Source organism: Euphorbia lathyris, chromosome 9, assembly GCF_963576675.1.
Source record: "Euphorbia lathyris chromosome 9, ddEupLath1.1, whole genome shotgun sequence".
Classification (NCBI taxonomy): Eukaryota; Viridiplantae; Streptophyta; class Magnoliopsida; order Malpighiales; family Euphorbiaceae; genus Euphorbia; species Euphorbia lathyris.
In genome coordinates, this window is record NC_088918.1 from 24,661,327 (window position 1) to 24,683,447 (window position 22,121).

Consider the following 22,121-nt stretch of genomic DNA (forward strand, 5'->3'; position numbering starts at 1 on the left):
TTTGCAGCTTATAATGTGCATCCAGGCTCTACAAACATGTATCAAGATCTTAAGAAGCAATATTGGTGGAATGGTATGAAGCGAGACGTAGCGGAGTTTGTATCTCGATGTTTAACTTGTCAACAAGTGAAACTCGAACATCAGAAGCCTTCAGGATTATTTCAACAATTGCTTATTCCAGAGTAGAAATGGGAGTGAGTAACCATGGATTTTGTAGTTGGATTGCCCCGTGCTTTAACCGGATATAATTCTATTTGGGTCATAGTTGATAGATTAACCAAGTCAGCACATTTTCTTCCAATAAAGACAACATATTCAGTGGCAAAATTGGCACAGTTGTACGTGGATAAAATTGTTTGCCTACATGGAGTATCAGTGTCTATTGTGTCAGATAGAGGCTCGGTATTTACTTCAAAGTTTTGGAAAAAAACTCCAAAGTGCTTTGGGCACTAGGTTAAAATTTAGCACAACTTTTCATCCGCAGACAGATGGTCAATCTGAAAGAACAATCCAAACGCTGGAAGACATGTTGAGAATGTGTGTGTTGGACTTTGGTGGTCATTAGGATACATATTTGCCTCTCATTGAATTTGCATATAATAATAGTTACCACTCAAGCATTCAAATGGCTCCTTATGAAGCATTATATGGTAGAAAGTGCAGATTTCCTTTATGTTGGGAAGAAGTTGGTGAAAGGAAGCTCACTGGTCCTGAGCTAATACAAATAACTTCTGAAAAGGTTCATATCATTCGTCAAAGATTGCAAACTGTCTTTAGTAGGCAGAAAAGCTATGTCGATCCAAGGAGGAAGGACGTGGTATTCATGGAAGGGGACTATGTTTTTATCAAAGTGTCACCAATGAAAGGAATCATGAGATTTGGAAAGAAAGGAAAGTTGACACCTAAATACATTAGACCACACTACAACAAATGGGCACTTGTGCCACGAATCATGCCACGAGAATATAAAGTTCGTGGCATATGTTTAGTTAGCCATGGGAAAAATGGATTCCACAATAAACTTTTGATCACTTGATGTATTTATGCCACGGTTAAGTTTATTCCGTGGCAAACATATACTTATGCCACGAATCTTGCCACGGTATTTTGTTTTTGTGTGGCTGAACTTGTTTATGTCACGGGAAAAGTTTAAGCGTGGCATAAACTTACTAATGCCACGGGTAATTCATTTGGTGGCAAACACTAATTTATTATGTAGTAAAATTTTCACTTTTTTTCATGTACCCGCCTTAATATTATTTTCCTCCATTTTTTTTCCTTTTTTTTTATTTGCCGCCTTATTAAGGAAAATTAAAAGAAATTAAATTAATAAAAATATATTCCATCTAAAAGACAAAAAAATATTGTTTTTCCTCTAGGTCACGTTCAATCTACCTATTACGATCTGGATATTTATTCCCTGCCCTCACCAATTGCCGCATTCCCTCGTCAATTAAGCCAACTAAATAACCGATGTTCTGGTTCAGTTAATTTTTACGTCTGTGTTCTCTATAATTTTTGCTGGTGGATCATTGTGGTAGGAAGAAGGTTAGTACTGTCTCCTTTTTCAACACCGCTTGCATATGTAGAAATAGAAATCTATAATTGAATATTATTGTTAAATTCAACATCTTTGTTGTTCTAATCTTACTTTTCCTTTTGAAATTTATTTATAGATTAATATTATTTGTCTAATTGAATGAATACTTGTTTAGAATTGGGTCTTTTAAAATCGTAGAGGTGCACATTAAAAACCGTAAAACCGAAAAACCGTAAAACCGAACCGTAACCAGACCGAAAAGAAGGTTAACCGAAACCGATGGACCAGTGTATGATTTTCAATTTTAAAATTTTCAGTTTTCGGTTTTCGGTTTCGGTTTCGGTAATTTACTAACCACCGGTTTCGGTTAACCGACCGGAAACAATTAAAATAAATTAAAAATTATATATTCTACTCTAGGGTTAACAATGACATTTCTTAGAGTATAACTATAAAGTATTTATTTTCTTATTTCTCTTCTACAGATCACGCCTCCATCCATAGAAAAAAAACCCTATTTATCGCATCTTTTTCATCCCCTGCTCTCATCGTCTTCATCTATGCGCCTCCATCTCCCTCTCACTCATACCCGATGCCGGCGCCGGCGCTGCTGTTCGTCTGTCGCTGGTATGTCTCTTTCGCTCTCACTCACTCAGTTGTTGGGTATATGAAATAATATTGCTGTAGATTTATGCTTCGATAATTTGCTTCTCGTTCTGTGAAATTAATTTAACAACACATTATTCTTCCTGGTTCTGTTTCTGCAACAAGTTAAATTTAAAGATGATGCTGTTTTTCTTCTTTCTTTCATTTCAATTAATTTATCATGTTTTGTAGCATGGATGAAAGAAGGAACTGAAAACAATTCTTTCTAATGAACAAGTATAATATCGTTGGTCTGCAGTTGTATGGTTTAATATCAATGCTGACTATTTAGTTTATTTTTAAGTTCTGCTTAAGCTTTAGTACTGTAAGGTTGGTTTTGAATATTTCAATTTTATTAGTTCTGCTTAAGCTTTACACAAGTAATGAATATTTATTACTCGAAAAACACAAGTTGAAAATAGTCAACTAATGTTTAATTACTTGTGTTTGATTATTCAACCAATGCTTCATTTTAATGTTCTTTTGTAGTCAATTTTAATGTTTCAATTATTTGTAAAGATGGATGTCCAGAGTCTGCGATTAAGCATTGCTGACATAGGGTCTAGAATACTCAAACTAGCATGTACTAAATATCTTAATTATGAGTTATCTAATTGGTTAATATAGACATAAAACATCTATTGGTCCATCATTTTAATTAGATCTGACTTCACTGGAACTACTCTTTCATTTTCTTTGGTGCATGTCCTAATGAAGTAATGGAAAACACTTGATGCTTGATTTGTTTAATGCATGGTAAAATATGATTCTGGACTAGGTGAGCATGTTCAATTTTATCTTTTTCAGAATTTGTTTATTAAATTTAATTAAATGCTGGTTTATTTGATGCAGCACTAGTATTCATACTCATCTTCATTTTGATAGCATCTAAGATACAAATCATGAAGATGATGATGTTGATATGTGTTAGTTTGATGTTAATTAACATAAATTTTTCTTTGGCACACCCTTTCTTGAGACTCTGCAGAATACCCTTTCTTTGTATTAAGCTTCAAGGGAGGATCTGCAACTGTGGGAATAACTAATATCCCATCATCTGCAACTTATATTATGTTGTAAACGTTAAGCTTAAATTGGTACTATTTTGAACGTTGAGCCTAAATCGATACTTCCCCAAAAACCTTAAATATGTTTTTGAATGCAGCTTTTAGTACTCAGCAGCAAACATGTGAAGATCATGACAATGAAGATAATTACTGTCCTGCAACCCCCATGGGGCCATATGAGAATTACTATCATATAATACCAGGTGTCCATGTGATATATTTACAATATTTATTTTTTGCCTTTTCTAATGTAGGTAGCCAAGATTTCAATGAGAATGAATCTAATGGGCACGAAGATGCTGAAATAGAGATAGGTTTAAGACATGTTGAAATCTTATTTATGTCATTGATTTAATGAACTATTGTTTTCGTTAAACATTTAAATGTTTTCTTCAATACAGATTATCAAGAAGATATACATTTTGGAGACAAGCTATGATCAAGTTGGACAATTTCGAAGAGGAGCTGGTATTGAAGATACTTTTCCTAATGATGTTGATGGTGAAGCGATGAGCGGTTCAGGTCCTGCAAATATGGAAGGAGAACTTAATCTTCCTGGTATGAACTGATTTTTTTATTTCTGTTTTATCAGGTCCTGCAATATTTATTTCTCTTCTTGCTACTTGCTAGTAATCCTCAACAATTCAATTTTATAGATGTTTATGATGATTGGCTATTTCATGTTGCTTCCATCTTTTCTGTTACTGGCTTTCAAATTTTCAAAGATTTGGTGTGTTGCATTAATTACATATTTTGATCTCTCTACATATCTAGGTACTAGTAGAAAAACGAGAGGCATTGTATACTGCAGAAAGCTTACATCATTACCTCCCGGGGAAAAAATTAATGTGGAGTTTGGTGAGGATGGTAATGAGATCGGTCCACATTCGTCATTGTTTGCTTTCGTAATATTAATGTATATAAATATTGTCTAAACTTTGATTGTTGATTTTGTAACAGTTGGTGAATTAAACCATTTGGTTTCTTCAACTACAAGCGGGGTAACTCCAATCTTTGGAAGCTTGCTGCGAATGTCATTTTTTCTTGTGATTTTTTCTATTATTATTTGTATGGTATTGATGGGGGAAATTATTTCTATTGGATACTTTTGATAAATTTTCTTTTCCTGTTGGGATTTTCATTTGATGGATGATAGCTAGAAAGATTCATGTTTAATTAATAAATATTATTTTTGAGAAGATTAGTTGAAATTTGAGTCTTTATTCACTTTCATATTGATTTTAATGAGCTTCATCCATTCAAAAGATCATATAATAATAATAATAATAAATTAAAATAAAGTACCACTGATTATGTTTGCCACGATGATGCTCGTGGCTAGGAAATCTTTACAGACACAATGAATCTATTTTTGCCACATTTATTCTTGTGGCTAAACAAAATTTCTAGTTACAGGTTCTATTTTGCCACGGTTATGCTCGTGACTAAACAAGATTTCTAGCCATAATTATTTTACTTTTGCCACGGTTTTGCTCGTGGCTATGTTGGGTTGATTGTCACGGGTTGCTTTTACTTGCCACATGTATTTTATTCTTGCCACGAGTTTACCCGTGGCAAAGGATGTGATTAGCCACGGACGTTCCTATGGCATAAGAACTCATTTATGCCACGATCATTATTTTTTCGTGGCAACTACTTAGCCACGATCACTTGTGCCACAGAAGAATTTCTGTGGCTATGTAGTGTAGCCACGGAAATTTTAAACTTGTGCCACGATTTTAACCGTGGCACAAGTGACAATTTGTTGTAGTGCCATTTGAGATTTTGAAGAGAATATGTGAAGTTGCATATCAATTAGCATTGCTTCCTAACTTATCACAAGTTCATCATGTGTTCCATATATCAATGCTGAGGAAATATGTTCATGATCATTCTCATAATCTCCATCCTCAAATTATTGAAGTTAGAGATGACTTATTCTATAAGGAGCAATCATTGATCATCAAGTCGCCAACTTAGATTAATCATACTAGTGGTGAAGGTGTTATGGATTAACAATTCTGTATATAAAAAAAATTGCACTTGTGAATAAGAAATACAAACATAGAACAATTATCCTTATCTATTTTAAATATGAGATTAGTCCTTCAAATTTAAATTCGAGGACGAATTTCTTTAAGGGGGGAAGAATTGTAATATCTCAAATTATATATATTTAAGCTATTTGCTAAAATGAATTAGTTAGAAGGAGTTAAGGCTAAAATATAATTACTGTTAGGAATTATTTTAAAAGATATTATAAATATAGGGACCAATATGGAAATTTGACCAATTGGTGGTAAATTAAAATCTGCTATTACGCAGATCACCTTCTTCCCCACATTCAAGCTTCATTTCCATTCTACAATCTTCACATACCTTGTTCTTCCTCATTTCTTCACCGTTTTTGACGTTCTTTATACCGAAACGAAGCTCTCAACTCCAGCTACAAGTGCATGTAAGTTTTATTGTGAGATTTTGAGTTTATAAAAATCGTTTAGAGAGAGAAAATTCGTCACTTTTGCTATTCTCTCTATTTCTCGGTCCTATGTTCATTATTTTGCAATTCTAACACCAAAAATGGACTCAGGGGGTCGGTTTACCTATGGATACACTAGATTTTGATGCGTGCAAGGAGTTTTGAGGTGTAATCGGAGCTGCACCGGAAAAAGTAAGAAATCTAACCAAAGTTTAATTTTCCGGTTAATTTTGGGTGTTTTGAGAGTGATTCTAGACTCCTGGAATCATAAGGAACAAAGTGATATAATTAATTTCTCAAAACAATCAACTTTAATTTTTCCGATAGGCGGATCCCGAACACCGATAATATTTTCCGGTGACATACGAAATAAGTGCAGAAAAATTATTTGGTTAAGTTCAGAATATTCTAAATATTATTTGGAGCAACATTAATTCTTGGACCTTGGCCAAATTCCTTACCGTTTAGTCTCTATAAATTACGAAAGTATATAGTCGGGTGAAATTAAGGAAAATAAATTAAATTGGGTTAAAAATAATTTTTGGATCCTTATTTAAATAAATATTCAGAATATATAATTTTAAAAATAAGGGTTGAAGGAAGATTGGACTAAGCATAATTAATTAATTATGCTCTTAAGATTATTGGTTAGTTAATTTGATCGGTATAGATATTATGAAAATGAATTATAAGTATATATGTTTATATTGTTATTTGATTATGAGTAAATTTGGAAGTAAAGTATTGGAATTGCTGACAGTTATGGAACTGTCAGATGATTGATGTCCAACCGGGTTGATAATTGCAGTCTATGGAGTACCGGTTTGGACTTTGGATATTTTTAAATATAGAAGTGTATTTTATTGCAGGGTTGACCCTAGTTATTACTAGGAGGATGTCCGTTTTATAGGGGAGACTCTGCCGAATTTTCGGTAGACAGTTTGTAAAACGAGACAAAATAAATTTTAATATTTCCCTAAACATATATAAATTCTAAAAATAATATTATCTCTTTTAGATACTCAACTGGTAGGAGAAGCAGCAGTACCTGAAAATTAGGACAGTCGGCTAGGAGCAATTTGTGAGTTAATTATATGTTATGCATTTTTAATTTAGCATTTGCATTCATAATAAATGATTTCATGATATTTCAAGTAAAGTATTATTTTTACTTATAAGAGTGTCTTATCGTTTATAATAATTTATACGTAATTATTTGTGGATAAATACGTGTTATGGACATGCTTCCTGGTGAGCGGCATCAGGACCTTGTGCGCACAGGTACTATCGGGTTATTGGATATTGATGATACTAATGTTGTGAATGTTGTGATATATGGATAAGCTCGGTTGAGATATTCTCGGGCTATATGATATGTGGATTTTGGATTTTAAGTGAGGCTGGGTACGGAATCGGTTGAGTTATTCTCGGTCCTCCAGCTAACTGGGCGTGTGGTCGGTTGAGTTATTCTCGGTCCCCCAGTTATTGGATAAAAGTGATATGGTGATTATTGGTGGATTATTAGATTGGGTATTGAGGTTTAGGGTCCAACACACGTATTAAACCACATATTTATTTATTTACAAGACAATTTTATGAAGCGCATATTGTGTGCATACTTATATTATATATTACTATTATTATTAGGCTTAATACATACCCAGCCCCTTAAAGTTGTCCATTTTATTCATTTAACCCCTTCAACTTAAGGGACATCCTTTTAACCCCATAAACTCCAAAAAAACGCTACTTTTAACCCCCTATCATCCGACGTGGCATTGACCTAGTCAATGTTTGTGTCTCAAACACAGGAGGCGCGTGGGAAGATTTTGTTCTTGCCTCCAACGGTAAAAAAAATGCATACAGCCCCCTAAAGTTGTCCATTTTGTTCATTTAACCCCCTCACCTCACGGGACAACCCTTTAACCCCCTAAACTCCAAAAAAATCTTAGTTCCAACTCAAGTACGTGCATTGGAGATAAAGAAGATTTAATTGGTGTCTTTCTAATTTTTAATTGGTGCTTTTTTTGGTCTCAATCCACGTTGAAATTGTAAAAAATGCTTTAACTTTGTATGAATTATGACCACGGTGTATATAGATACAGTGGAAGGCAATACAAAGGAAGAGTTAAAATCTGATTTGATATGAAGTATAGAATACAGTGGAAGAGAAGTGATGACTAAATGATATTTATAGCAATTTTTCAATATTAAGGACTTTCAAAAGAAGAAAGTAAGAAAGAAAAGAGCAAATTATACACACGGACAACATTATATCTCGGCAGTCTAAAATATGGGGTTAAAAGTAGCGTTTTTTTGGAGTTTAGGGGGTTAAAGGGGCGGCCCGTGAGGTGAGGGGGTTAAATGAACAAAATGGACAACTTTAGGGGGCTGGGTAATTCAGGATACACACGTGTCACGCGTGTGATACACACGGACAACATTATATCTCGGCATTCTAAAATAGGGGGTTAAAAATAGCGTTTTTTTGGAGTTTAGGGGGTTAAAAAGATGTCCCTTAAGTTGAAGGGGTTAAATGAATAAAATGGACAACTTTAGGGGGCTGGGTATGTATTAAGCCTTATTATTATTATGTGTGACATCAATGTTAAATTACTCATGCATTGCATATAATTAATTCACTATGGGAGGTTTGACTCCTTTAATTTTTCAGGTGATTAGAAGTCTCTTGCAGCCCAATATCTTCTTCCGGGCGGCACACTTATCTTTATTTGTATAATCCTTCTAGCTAATATAAAATTCTAATTCTAGACCGCGGTACCAGATATACGAGTATTTATTAAATTATATTGCGCAATGATTTAATGTTTAATACTTTTAAATATTTTATTAAAAAAAATAAATTTATGTAATTGATTAGCTAAGATAATTTAGGCTTGCTACGGGTTCCGGTAGCTTAAGCTTACCCGTTCCCTAGCGCCGGTCACGGTCCGTGGGATGAGTCGTGACATTTTGAAACTCAATTTCAAATTGATGGTTAAAATGGTGATTCTATGGAGTTTAAAGAGAATTTGAAGAAACTTGTCAAGTCATGTGCTGAAAAGGAGTTTCAAATGATGATCTATCCTAACCTATGCTTGTGGATCAATGAGCATTTAATGGAGAATTGATGACTTATGTTATGAGATTCTTAACATATATAATATTTATGAGATTTTAACTCTATTAGGATTTTCTTAAATAGTCCTAATTAGAGTTTAATCCTAAAGATGGGTTTCTTTTAGAGTTTAATTCTAAAAGGGAGTTTCTTTTAGAGTTTAATTCTAAATGAGAGTTTCTCTTAATATTTTTATGAGGAATTAATAAAAGTCAGTTTTTCTCTCTCCTGAAAGCTAAGAGGCACAATTGTGAAAGCTATAAAAAGAGGGGAAGGACACACATAAAGAAAGGACACACACACAAAAGAAGACACACAGAGAGAATAAAAATCAAGGGATCTTCATGTATCATCATTCTTCCATGGCTTCTTCTTTCTCCAATATGAACTAATTTTCAATTTCTAGCTAGAGGTTTTTAGGTCTTGAACAATCAATTGGGAGATCATTCTATACTTAATCTTTTTCATCTATTTCAAGTAATCAATTTTTATTCTGTTCTTGTTCGTATTGCATGATTTAATTGAATCCTTGATTTGATTATTTACTTGTAATCGTTTTGCTAATTAGATGTTTAAATACGTAATCGTTTAATTCATCTAATGCAAGTAGAAAATAACATAGTTAATTGTGGACAAGCTTTTAACCTATGGTGTGAATGTAATTGATATGCTTTAAATAATTCTGCTTTAGTGATTATTGAGTAGAATTTGTATCTCTTTCATACTTTAATGCTTTCAATCAAATTAAATTCCAAAGCTTGTTTGGAACTGTTTAATTGATTAGGGAAAATTAATGAACTTTTCTTAATTGTCCAATCGGCAAGAAGAGATAGGTTGTTAATGCTTTTTAATAACCATAGCTAATTTATTTGAAGGGTTGAAATTTATATTTTCTATGATCGATGATCAATTGTTCAATTCAAGACTCAAACCTAACCTCTAGCTGGAATCTTTCTCGTATATATTTCTCATCTATTTAATTTTTCTCCTATTTTATTATTATTTGTTATTTTCTATTTATTTCATTCTACAAACCAAAAAACCCCCTTTTTACTTTTAATTGTTACTTCTGAAAAGTTATAATTCTACCAGTCTCTGAGGATTCGACCCTACTCCATATTTACTACAGTTTTTGGATTCCAAGAGTAGGTATTTTATTTTTGGTGAATTCGACACTTATCACTTCTCCATGTCTTCCTGCTGTCACAGAACATAGTCCTTCTCCTATCTCTGATCGTCAAAGACCGCTAAGGCAACACAGGAAGCCAGCTTGGCTAAATAATTTCGTTTCTAATGTTAATCTTCAGTCCTCCTCTTATCCACATTTCTCACCTCTTCCTTCCTATAATGTACCTCACATGGCTTTTTTGATCAATCTATATCAACTTAAATAACCCAAAAATTATGATGAGGCTAAAACTAATCCCCTATGGGTTGAAGCTATGCATAAAGAATTATCAGCTCTTGAAGATAATGGTACTTGGGTCCTAACTATTCTTCCTCCTTCAAAAAAGGCCATTGCTAGCAGATGGATTTTTAAAATTAAGTACAAGCCTAATGGAGAAGTAGAGAGGTTCAAAACACGGCTTGTGGCCAAGGGCTATAGCCAATTGTATGGAGAAGATTATTTTGATTCTTTTAGCCTTGTAGCAAAAATAGTGACAGTTAGACTTGTGCTTGCTATAACTACCAGTAAACAATGACCAATTCATCAATTGGATGTGAACAACGCTTATCTACATGGGTTCATTGAAGAAGATCTTAATATGCAACCTCCAGAAGGTTATAATAAAGCAGTGTCTGGGCAAGTGTGTAAGCTTGTCAAGTCACTTTATGGGCTGAAACAAGCTGGGAGGCAGTGGAATAAAGAGTTAACCAGCATTCTACTCACTTTTGGTTTTCACAGATCCACACATGATCATTGTCTTTTCTTACACATCACAGATTCTTCATTCACCATTCTTGTGGTATATGTTGATGATATTCTGCTCACAGGAACTAGTTTGCAGCTTATCAATGATATCAAGGCTTTTCTTCATAACAAGTTCACCATTAAGGTTCTAGGCAGTGTAAAATACTTCTTGGGTATCGAATTGGCAAGGGATCATGCTGGTCTTACTTTAAGCCAGACTAAGTATTCAAGGGATATTCTTCTTGATGCAGGAGTTATGGAAATGCAGCCTGCTTCTAGTCCTTTATCACATGGCATTTTCCTCACTGATTCAGGCACTCCTTTGCCTGATCTTTCCAAATATAGAAGGCTGGTTGGTAGACTGCTGTACTTGAATTTTACAAGGCCAGACCTTACTTCGCCACTCAACAGCTATCTCAATATATGCAAGCATCTTGTAATCATCATCTGTAGGCAGCAATTCATGTTCTTAGATATCTGAAAGGAACTCTGCATCTTGGACTTTTCTACTCAGCTAGCTCTGTTTTCACCCTGACAGCATATTGTGATGCTGACTGGGGTACTTGTAGAAAATCCTGGAGGTCTGTCACGGGTTTTTGTGTGTTTTTGGGTAAGTCTTTGATTTCTTGGAAGGCCAAGAAACAACCTATAGTTGGCAAGCTGAATATAGAAGTATGTCAACCACAGCATGTGAATTGAAATGGCTCTCATATTTGTTGACTGACTTCAGAATTGACATTACTTATCCGGTGAAGCTATTTTGTGATAACACATCAGCTATTCAGATAGCCAAAGACCCTATTGATCATGACAGAACCAAACATTTTGACATCGATGTACATGTCATCCGAGAACATGTAGAGAATGGATTCCTTTGCACTATTTATGTTTCTTCAGAATGTCAACTAGCAGATCTATTCACAAAATCTCTGTCTACTTCACAGATGTTTGATGCTTTGGTTCAAATGGGATTAGTTCAATTGTCTAGTGTTTAGGCTTAAGGGGGGAGTGTTAGTTTTTGTTCTTAGTATTTTAGCATTTTCCCATTTTTGGTATTTTGGTCTTTTCTTTACTTTCTGAATAAGGCTATATATAGCTCTTGTATTAGTACTTTGAACATATACGAAAATTGAGTAAATAGTGTTTGGCTATTTTCTCTCCAAAAGCCTGTGTTCATCCTATTTCTTTTCTACTGCTTCTATTCTTTCACATAAATTAAGAATGTTTGAGCATTATTTTTTTCATTTCTTTTGTATCACTTTCGGTTCACCAGTGGATTTAATTTCTGCTCTCACAGGTACTCTGCCGAATCATGTAAATCTCTGTATTTTTTATTTTATTATTCTCATTTATTTTGTTATCATTTTATCTATCCAAAAAAAAAGTGTTCCACTATGGGCTTTTCCTCAACACTTGAAAGGGTTAAATACTTTCCAATCAAAAAAATTCCCCTCCCCTTCCTTTGATTACCCTCCATAAACTCCAACCAAACAAATCATTAAAGATTTAAGAAATTAAATGTAAGAAGTTAATCTACCCATACATAAATGCACATTAAGTTCAAATATGGCTTCAAATTACAACTTGCTAACATCTATTTCCCATCTTGTTTGTTTGGTAACAAATGAAAGTCTAAAATTGATCTAGAATAATCTTTTCACTATATGTATATATAATTTTGAATTTTGTACACAATTGGCTTTGAGATTTATCAAGGATCAAATGCAGGAATATCAGACAAAGAAGAATACAATGCACGATATAAAGTTCTATCAAAGATACCTCTATAAGGATCCTCCTCTCTCTTTTTCAACAAGTAATCTATATTTGTTTCAACTTGAGATTTCACCTCCAAGTACATCTCATTAGCAAATTCTCTATCTTTCAACAATTCTTCTTTCCCTTTTGTTTCTATTGGCTTTCCAAACAATGCATACACTCTGCCCGGTATCTTCGGCAATATCCCCGGGATAAATACTTCTTCATTTGCTACCTCTCCTTTGCTCGCATCCCTATCGTAACAAAATACTCAGGAGTCAATACGTGAAAGTATAACAACAACAACAAAGCTTTAGTCCCAAAATGACTCGGGTTGGCTAACATGAACCGTCATATGAAACCGTGAAATCAAGTCGTGTCAGCGATATAAATTCTCTCACTTCACTCCTTCCTATCTACTACCATATTTTCCTCAATCCCCAATAAACTCATATCACTCTCAATCGCCCTCTTTCAAGTTTGCTTAGGCCTTCCCCTACCCCTCATCATTACATCCCTTTGCCACTCTTCAATCCTTCTAACCAACGCATCAAGTGCTTTTCGTCTTCAATAGGTGAAAGTATATTTAAAAATATAGATTTTTTTTTGGATTAAGCATTAGCGACAGATATTTTCGCAACTCAGCTACAGATTCTGAATATAGTGAAATTGCTGACATAAACTTTACATTTAACGACGGAAATATGCATCGTGATTCTGATTTTTTTTTAATTTCTCCCCTAAATGGGAGGATCAACGAACCCTCTGTGACCATCGTTTAATTAAAAAAAATGTCGCACGTGTAATGTGTAGATGACAAGAATCATGACCGAGAGACAGTTTGATGAGTTATTTCTCAAATTTACCCAATTTATCAATGTTAGGGATAAAATTACACCATTTTAGACTTTAGAGGTAAAATTACTCCCGACCCAAAACGTTAGAGGTATTTTTTGCACCTTAACCCTTAATTGTAATAAAAAGTTAAGAGTTTGTATTCCCCTGCCTATCATCAATTATCTACGAAAAATGCGAGAAAATACTGAGATGAAATATTTTTGGGAAGAAACATTCACCTGACTTTTACCGAATTGCGAGATGTATCTCTAATAAAGTTATTCAGTACAGGGATTTTCATCAGGTCATGATAATCAAGAACCAACTGCAAGCCAAACATTACACAATTATCATAATAAGCATAACAATCATTCATTGCAAAATCAAGTTCAAGAATAGCAAGATGAATGCTCTGTAGAATTCTAATAGAGATCAAAGATATGAAGAGAATAAGGAGATAGCACATATTGGAAATAGAGAGCATAGATAGCATAGATCACATTCAAAACATATCAAGGATATGATAAGATCATAGTTGTTAAAGGCATGCCTAATAAGTCCTAGGCGAGGCTCTGTTTAAAAGGCTCTCGCCTTGTGCACCTCGCTAGGCTTCACAGGCTCTCCTCAGCCGCATTTCTTCTGTGTTTTGATTAATGATTAGGTTTTTAATTCTTTTACTGCTCTCATTAAAATAAAAAGATCATTGATCTCAACCACTTATCCTATTTAGTAAACTTAAATCTAAACCATTGATCTAAGTAAAAAGATTAAGAAGAGACGTAAAGGAGAGGAGCACCTTCTTCAGTGCGGCGCAAGAAACCAACAGAGGTCTGCTACAATTCTAGTATCTTAGTCTCTGTTATCAACACTTAACTTCGTGTTTTCGACGTTTAATATTATGTAACTTGGCCTTTTTACGTTTAATATTATGTTTTTATATGATTTTGTCTTGTTTGTGTAGTTATACGTGTCATAACTTGTCCCTTGACTATTAACAGAGTATTAATGACATTAGTATCAAATATAAATAATTAGATGTTGTATCTATCTTCTTTTTTTTTCATTTTTTGCGCCTTCTGTACATCAGGCGCGCACGCCTTGAGCCTTTAACAACTACGGATAAGATATATTTGTCACAAAATAATATGTATAAGAAAGCAGACACTCACATCTAGTATATCATCTTCTCCGACACAACCAAAGGGTACAATGGTGGCACCAAACCGAGCAGCCATCCTCACAAATTCCGGTTCCTCAGGCCATATTAATTTATACTCTTCACCCTGCAAATCACAGAGTTTGTTAATTAATACCACCAGGAACCAAGCTCTACAACAATATAAACCAACAAATAACTTATTTAAGAGAACAGGCAAAGGAGCCAGATATCTCTCCTTCAAGTAATGCAAAAACAGCTAGACGTCCGTCGAGTACATAATTCGATAGGTGATGCACTTGAAAACACGGGGAACATAATCACAAACTTGTTGAAATGAATTGGCATATACCTTGTAATGCAGAGCCTCTCGAGCGCCTCCAGGATAAAGAAGAACATGTGATTTTGTTGAAAACAGTTTGAAAAGATTACTTGGTGTGACAGGTACTGCACCCATTACTCTCAACCAATCACCAATGGAGAATTCGTTGGAGGAATTTTCAAGAGTACTATTGAATAGAACCGGATGCGCTACACCGTGAATCATAATATTTTTCTGTCTCAAAAACTCTTCAACAAGTGTATAAACTTCAAGTCCCATCAACATGTGGTAACCAACATATAATACAGGACCTTCATTTGGAACCCCAGCAAGACCTCTCACAATACTTCCATCAGCCAGTGTTGAGAACATAGCAGAACTGCAAGCGAACCTTAAACCCCTGAAATATATATATGATTTAATATTAGGATGAGCCTCGGGTAGCCGAATTTTATCAAGTTGGATGCAATGTCTAACATGAATACGGGTGCTAGGCTGTCTAAAAGTAGATCTGAGCAAGCTACATCAAGTTGCATCCCTAGATAATCCATTAAGAGAACACATATAATAAATCAGCTGAATTACCCAACTACTTGATCAAAGGCATATTTGAATTCTGACTTGCTAGGGGGCACAAAATCTGCAACATAATCACGCCTCCTGGACCGACGGTATTTGACAGTACCTTTAAGAATAGTAAGCAAACTAATGCCTTCTTCCTGTGCCATCAAAGAGAATATATTTAAAAGAGGAAACAGTAAAGGAAAAAAGAAGCTAATTTCAGCAATTCTTCCAAAAACTCTACTAATTGAAAGTGCTAAAAAGGAATATAGTAAATTGAAATGTAACATGCATACACATAAGCTCGTTCTGACCTACCAGTAAAAGTGTATGTCCATTGTCTTTGAAGTGGCGAACTGTGCAATTTTGCAATGAACGTTGAAGGTGTACAGCTTCATCTTTACTTGGAAGCATATAATCATTGCCACTGCAATGAATACACCATCATCAAAATTTCACATCATAAATCTCTTATCAATTCTAAGTATATGACCTTTATAGAATATGAAAGGAAAATCGAGCATTTGAAGAAATTTCTAAGCATTATTTACCTGCAAGTTGTAATATGCAGTTCCTTATCCTAACTGCTTAGGACTAACTACCCAAATTCAATAAAAGTCTAAACTTTAAGAATGCCCTTTTTCAAACAAAAGCATAATATTGCAATTGGGTCATGATTACTAGAAATACAACATGATGAGTAATTAAATCAATGACATTGAAAGAACAACATTCCCTCCAATGTCCAAAGCATAGACAACCAAAAGACGTACAGAAGAACTATGAAACCACATAGAATAAAGAGAGAATACAGACCTGGCAAGCACTAGAACTTCTGCCTTGACAGCATGGAGACGGGAATTCGTATAAGCAGCTGCTGACTTGAGTAGTTTCAACTTCCAAACAAGACTTTTCTTAGGAAGGATATCGGCTAGACCCTAAAATTTAACACATTCAATGCCTTTGAATAGCCCTAATAACATATTTAAACAGATAAAAAGAATGGGAATAAGCAGAATGCACAATAAGAACCAAAACTATTTCACATCAGACATGAATAGGTCTCGGTCTTGATATTAAAATAGGGGCAGATCATGTGTTTACATACATACATGGTGTGTGTTGCCACTTGTTTCGAAGCATATGAGAATAGTAAGTAATAAGATGAAATAAGGTACAAAACTGACCATATAAGTTAGCAAATGGGAAGTAAAATACACATGAAAACCCAACAAAATAAACAGATACAAGGTATAGGTAGTGCTGGCTAAATTTCTTACAGAAAGATATGGAAGCAACCCAGTAAGATTTGCCGAGAATTGTTCCATTTTTGGCCCGGGAGGAAGCCTGTATTCAATATCTGCCATTGCCATCTTCAATGGATTACCTAGCACATGAAAACAAAATTAGAAAAAGGGTCAAGATATGTCTTAATGTCAAAACTATAATGTAGTAACATTAGAGCAGATATTCCCTGAGAAAAAAAAAAATATAAACAGCAGTAACATCAGAAGTAACAGATTGCATACCCATAATCCCACTAAGAAGATAGGGAACTGCAATATGTAATTCTTCAGGCAAATCCTCCAAGAGGGGAAACAAGGGTTGTAGCTGTGACCTGCCAAATGATGTAGCTAAAATAAAAGGCTAGAAATGTCAGACTAATTTCAAGTGTATCAAACAGGAAGTCATCAAATTACTGCATTTGAGGGTACTGACCAGGATTGGCTAGTACCAGCACAAGATCAATTTTCGGGTTGCGAGCAGCAACAGCAAGTGCTAGGCATCCACCAAATGAATCCCCCACTAGATAAATCGGCTTATTTGGGAATGAGGCATGTTCAAGTCTCACAGCTTCTTCAACAAATTTCACCAAACCTTCAATATATAAAGTCCCATTTTGAGTTACTGGTAAACTGAAATCTTCTCTTTATAGAAAGAGAGACATATACTTAATCCCTGAAATAAGTGAAGATCACACAAGCCTATTTTCTATGGACTCGTAGATGCCACCTTCGAAAACAAGATTTTCAAGAATTCAAACATAATGATTTCTATGAATAAAGACACAAGCATAATGTGGTGGTTCTGAACCCAGAAGACAATATATCTAATTTTAGTTTCTACTCTCTGTTGCATAATCATTTTGCTAAGAATAGATTTTGCACGACAGCCATCACTCACCAATCTCTTAATTGGTCCGAGTGTTTTGTTCTATTGAAACCATTCAATTAACTAAATTTGAAGGGCAAAAAGCATGAAGAATGCTACAATTAGCACTACTATAGAATGAATTACTGAATGAGAATTAGCAAATTTCGATTATTGGTTACCAAAATTATCAAGTTATAGTATTATCTTGTTGAATTACCTATATAAAAGAATTTACTTAATAATTCAGAAAGTACAAGTAAGTTCATAGGTTTTCAAAATGTAAGACCTTCAAAAGGTGTTCTGTCATAAACTGGAATATGAAGGCACCGAACTTCAAACACCCTACATTTGCCAAAGTTATAAGAAGGAATATCAGCTACGAAGCAACAATGAGCATGAAATTGAAAAACATGGAGATGCTTAAGCAGTTTTTCTTACCAAGAAAGAAAAATGCAAACAGTATCTAGCTTGAGATGACAACCATATTAAAGCATCATTAAAGATGGAAATAGAAAAGACAATAAAAATGTGGAACATCTATGTATAACTGGCACATTGAATGTCAAATTGTAATTGCATAAGTAACAGTTTGGTCCAATGGTCCAATACCATGTAGATATCGTCCGATTTGACCCAACTCCCACTTATTGGGGCTTGCAACTTTGAAACGCATCTACATGTATTGGAAACACGCCTTACTAATATACTTCAGTCACTCTCTCTCCATTTCCATTGTGGGACTCAATTCATCCTTGTCCCCATCACCATCCCTTAGGATTGCTTCCTGCTCAAACCTTTTGCCTCGGTGCCGCTCACTCCAGACAGGATTGTTAAAGGATATCTATATTTTGAATGCAAGCCTACTTCTACATAAACCATCAATTGATAGAGCTGATGCAGCTCAAACAGTTACGAAATAAATATGGGCCTGCAGAGTTATTACTAAGTGATTTTCAACGGGGAAAAAGATCCTTTCGGTGAAGGAACAAACAATTTTTGCAGCAGTTATCTCAGACCAGATGCAACTTTGTAGGACAGCAAACACCTGTTTTTAATATCCCACACAACAAGATTTGGACACACTCTTCCTGTCATTTTTTGAAATGAACATGGAAAAAATCATCAAAACAACACCTATATGGAGATGTTGTTCATAGGATTAAATATGGCATGCCTAATAGATTGAATGGAAAATTCTACCGCACCGCAATTAGACTTGCATTGTTATATGGTAAGGAATGTTGGGCAGTGAAACAGTGTCACATTCATAAGATGTCGGTGGCAGAGATGCGTATGTTGCGATGGATGTGTGGTCATATGAGAAAGAATCGGATGAGGAATGAAATAATTAGGACGAAAGTAGCAGTTACATCTATTGAGAATAAAATTATGAAAAACCGACTAAGGTGGTTTGGCCATGTAAGACGAAGAGCGCTTGATGCGTCCGTTAGAATGATTGAAGAGTGGCAAAGGGATGCAAAGGTGAGGGGTAGGGGAAGGCCTAAGCAAACATGGAAAAGGGTGATTAAGAGTGAAATGAGTTTATTGGGGATTGAGGAAATAACAGTGGATAGGACGGAGTGGAGGGAGAAAATTTATGTCGCTGATACGACTTGATTTCACGGTTTCGTATATGGTTCATATTAGCCGACCCCAAATCATTTCGGGACTAAGGCTTTGTTGTTGTAGTATACAGAATTTAAACAAAAGAACTTACTTTGCAAGAGCTTTATGGTGGAGTGTAAGTCCCAAGCCAACACCATCAAGCCCTGCATATCAATCCCAAAAGAAAATTTTCAGAGTTCTAAAATCTCATAAACTTGCAAAGCTAAAAGCTGAACTTTAGGAAGCAAAATCCCACTAAACAGGAACTTTCCCTTCTATTACTCTATTCCTCCTTTCTGCAACTGAGTTGAAATTCTAAATCACTCACAATTAGACAACTCTTACCAGGTAAAAACAGAAGAACCGGAGAGCTTTTCAAAGGTTTCCCGCACTCAACAGGGCAAAACCACCGAGGTGGTCCGCCATCAGGCTTAATTATCTCCTTTGCTCCTTCAAGATAATCCTTCACAGTCTTAGTACCATAACCATCATCCCACAACACTTCCAGATCTTCTGAAACAGCATTTTTCACCAATTTTCTCTCTACTCTTGACTTCAATTTCCCATTTCCTCCATTAATCAAATCTTCACTCTCCTCTTTCTCTGCAGTAACCCCATTGATAAGAGCTCCATTCTTCTCTTTTGCAGTAACCCCATTGATTAGAGCTCCATTCTTCCCTTTTTCTGCAATAAAAGAAGTTCCATTCACTCTATTCGAATCAGATGACAGCACAGTTGAATCACTGCCACCTAAACTGTGAACTCTCACTCGAAACTGCTGCTTAATTTCTAAGTTTCTCAAACAATAAGGAGATACCAGGAAAGAAATCACTGATGCCATGGTTCTAAGTTACAAACAATGGCAGAAGCAATTGGATTTATAACTGGTTAAAACATCACAAACTACTCAACTTTGAGTCAACGAAAAAGGGTATTCAAATTAACAAAATTGACAGAATAATGACATATAAAGAATCAGAATGGAAGCACTTATTGAGGAACTATACTAGAACACGTAATTCTAGATTTGTGGTGTGAGAAAATGGGGGAAAGTTACTGATAATAACAAGGGATAGTAAATAAAAACAAAAGCAAGAACATAAAGGGGTTGAAAAGAACATGGTATTGCTAAAATGGTAGCTAAAAAGTAATGATTTTTACCTGGTCTAGTGGAAGGTTTAAGGTGTCCTTTTTTGGGAATTCTGATCTCAGCATTACCATAGCACTGTCACGTTCGCTTTCTGTGGTTAATGAAGTTGGCGTTTTCTGAATGTTTTTTGCGGTTGAAGAGAGTCCACAGTTGATGTCGCCAGCCACATGTCTCAGTTACGGATGGTGGGTCTAGACTGGCCCTGCCTCATTGGTTTTCCATCACTATTAAAATATGTTCCCATGTCATTCTTTAAAGCTTGGATCCATGTCATAAACTAAAACTTGCAAGACTATTAAAATCATTAATTAGATAAGTTTCTATTTTAAATAAAAATCATCCATTAAACAGTTTCAGATTCTCCTTTGTAAATCCATTTTAAACCAACACAGAAATTATTATAGTCTATATCAAATAGTCACAATTTATGATTTTAGAATATAACGAGTTTAATTATTGATTTTGATAATTTAGAATCTTGAAGTTTTAGTTTTGGGATCCAAATGAGTTCTTTAAACTTAATATGATTTACTACTAATTATCACCCTAAGCTTTTCGATCGCCTCAATTTGTCATATTTACACCTACAGATTTTATTGGGAGAATTGTATTCTTTAAGTACTTGTGTACACGTGTCAACATTTTAATAAGGTCTTAGAAGGATCTGATCCTCTCCGTAAAATCCTGTAAGAGTAAACTTAGTGGATGTTACTTCTTTGTATAGGAATAGATTTAGAACCGGGCTATTTGTATAACAATTGGGGGGTTATTACTAAATAGAGTTTGGTCATAGAGGTTATTGTCAAGTTGAGACCGAGTTTTTTTATAATAAAATAGAGGTTATTCCCTATACAGAGTATTCCTATATAGATGATTTACTGTATTACTAAAAAAAGGTTAGTTGTTTGCAACTATTAGAGGGGTTTTGACTTAATTTAGCGTCCGTTTGGTTTAGTTACGGTTTACTGTTACTGTTTGATATTTGCTGTTGGAAAAATTTGTTTTTCTAAAAAGCAGAGATTCTCGCTAAATATGGAATACCTAACCATACAGTCTTTTTCATTTTTTTCCTTTGGGCTTCTCTTAGCTATAGACCTCCAAGGCTCTAATTTGTAATTTAATTATGAACGACTTTGTTCGAAACTTAAATGAGTTTTAGGGTCCGTTTGGTATGCCGTAATGCAAGGTAATGTAATCAAGGTCGTAATGTAATCAAAGTTGTAATGTAATGGAATGGAATAGTGATTCTATTACAATGTTTGGTTGATAATTATGATGTAATGTAATAACCATTACAATACTTGTATTTTCCTAATTAAATGCAATCATAAAATTTTATTTACATAATTAAAATCAACGAAAAATGTGAAAAATCGAATCGAAATCAAATACAAAATTAGATTAACCGAAATCAATAAATTAGTATATAGTTTTTCGCTTTTTCATATTTTTTTACATTTTTCTCGTTTCTTTTAATTTCCATTTTCAACATTTTTCACCGTTTTTCTATTTTCTTGTTTTTCCGGTTTTTCATTTTTCTTCATTTTTCGCATTTTTTCGGTTTTTCATTTTTTTTTCATTTTTCTTGTTTTCAATTTTCATGTTTTTCTACTTGTTGCGTTTTTTACAAGAATGAGAGGTGAGATTTGAGAAATGAGAGGTTAGATGACAATGTAATGAGAATTCAAGGCATTTTTCTATGTAATGAGGATTACAAGATTTCTTTAAAAAAAATTAACTCAATGTTTTCTCATTCCATTACAATGAAATTGTAATATGCAACCAAACATTGTAATTAGTCTTCAATGTAATGGTCA

The 22,121-nt window shown here is 34.5% G+C and overlaps 1 protein-coding gene and 1 long non-coding RNA gene across 2 annotated transcripts; one reads left to right on the forward strand and one right to left on the reverse strand.

Moving 5' to 3' along the window:
* Positions 1-3,678: 3,678 nt before the first annotated feature.
* LOC136205663 (uncharacterized) lies at positions 3,679-4,402 on the forward strand. The gene is made up of 3 exons (XR_010676052.1): positions 3,679-3,810; positions 4,027-4,119; positions 4,213-4,402. It is a non-coding gene; the product is annotated as an uncharacterized lncRNA (long non-coding RNA).
* Positions 4,403-12,280: 7,878 nt separating this feature from the next.
* On the reverse strand, positions 12,281-20,244 carry LOC136206524 (phytyl ester synthase 1, chloroplastic-like). The gene is made up of 13 exons (XM_065997604.1): positions 19,500-20,244; positions 19,267-19,318; positions 17,836-17,891; positions 17,115-17,273; positions 16,925-17,029; positions 16,676-16,782; positions 16,212-16,333; positions 15,714-15,822; positions 15,420-15,553; positions 14,865-15,234; positions 14,526-14,639; positions 13,596-13,681; positions 12,281-12,773 (listed from the first exon to the last, which is right to left on the reverse strand). Exons 1-13 carry the CDS (start codon positions 19,993-19,995, stop codon positions 12,473-12,475), a joined length of 2,211 nt encoding a protein of 736 aa, XP_065853676.1. The 5' UTR covers positions 19,996-20,244; the 3' UTR covers positions 12,281-12,472.
* Between the last annotated feature and the right edge of the window lie 1,877 nt (positions 20,245-22,121).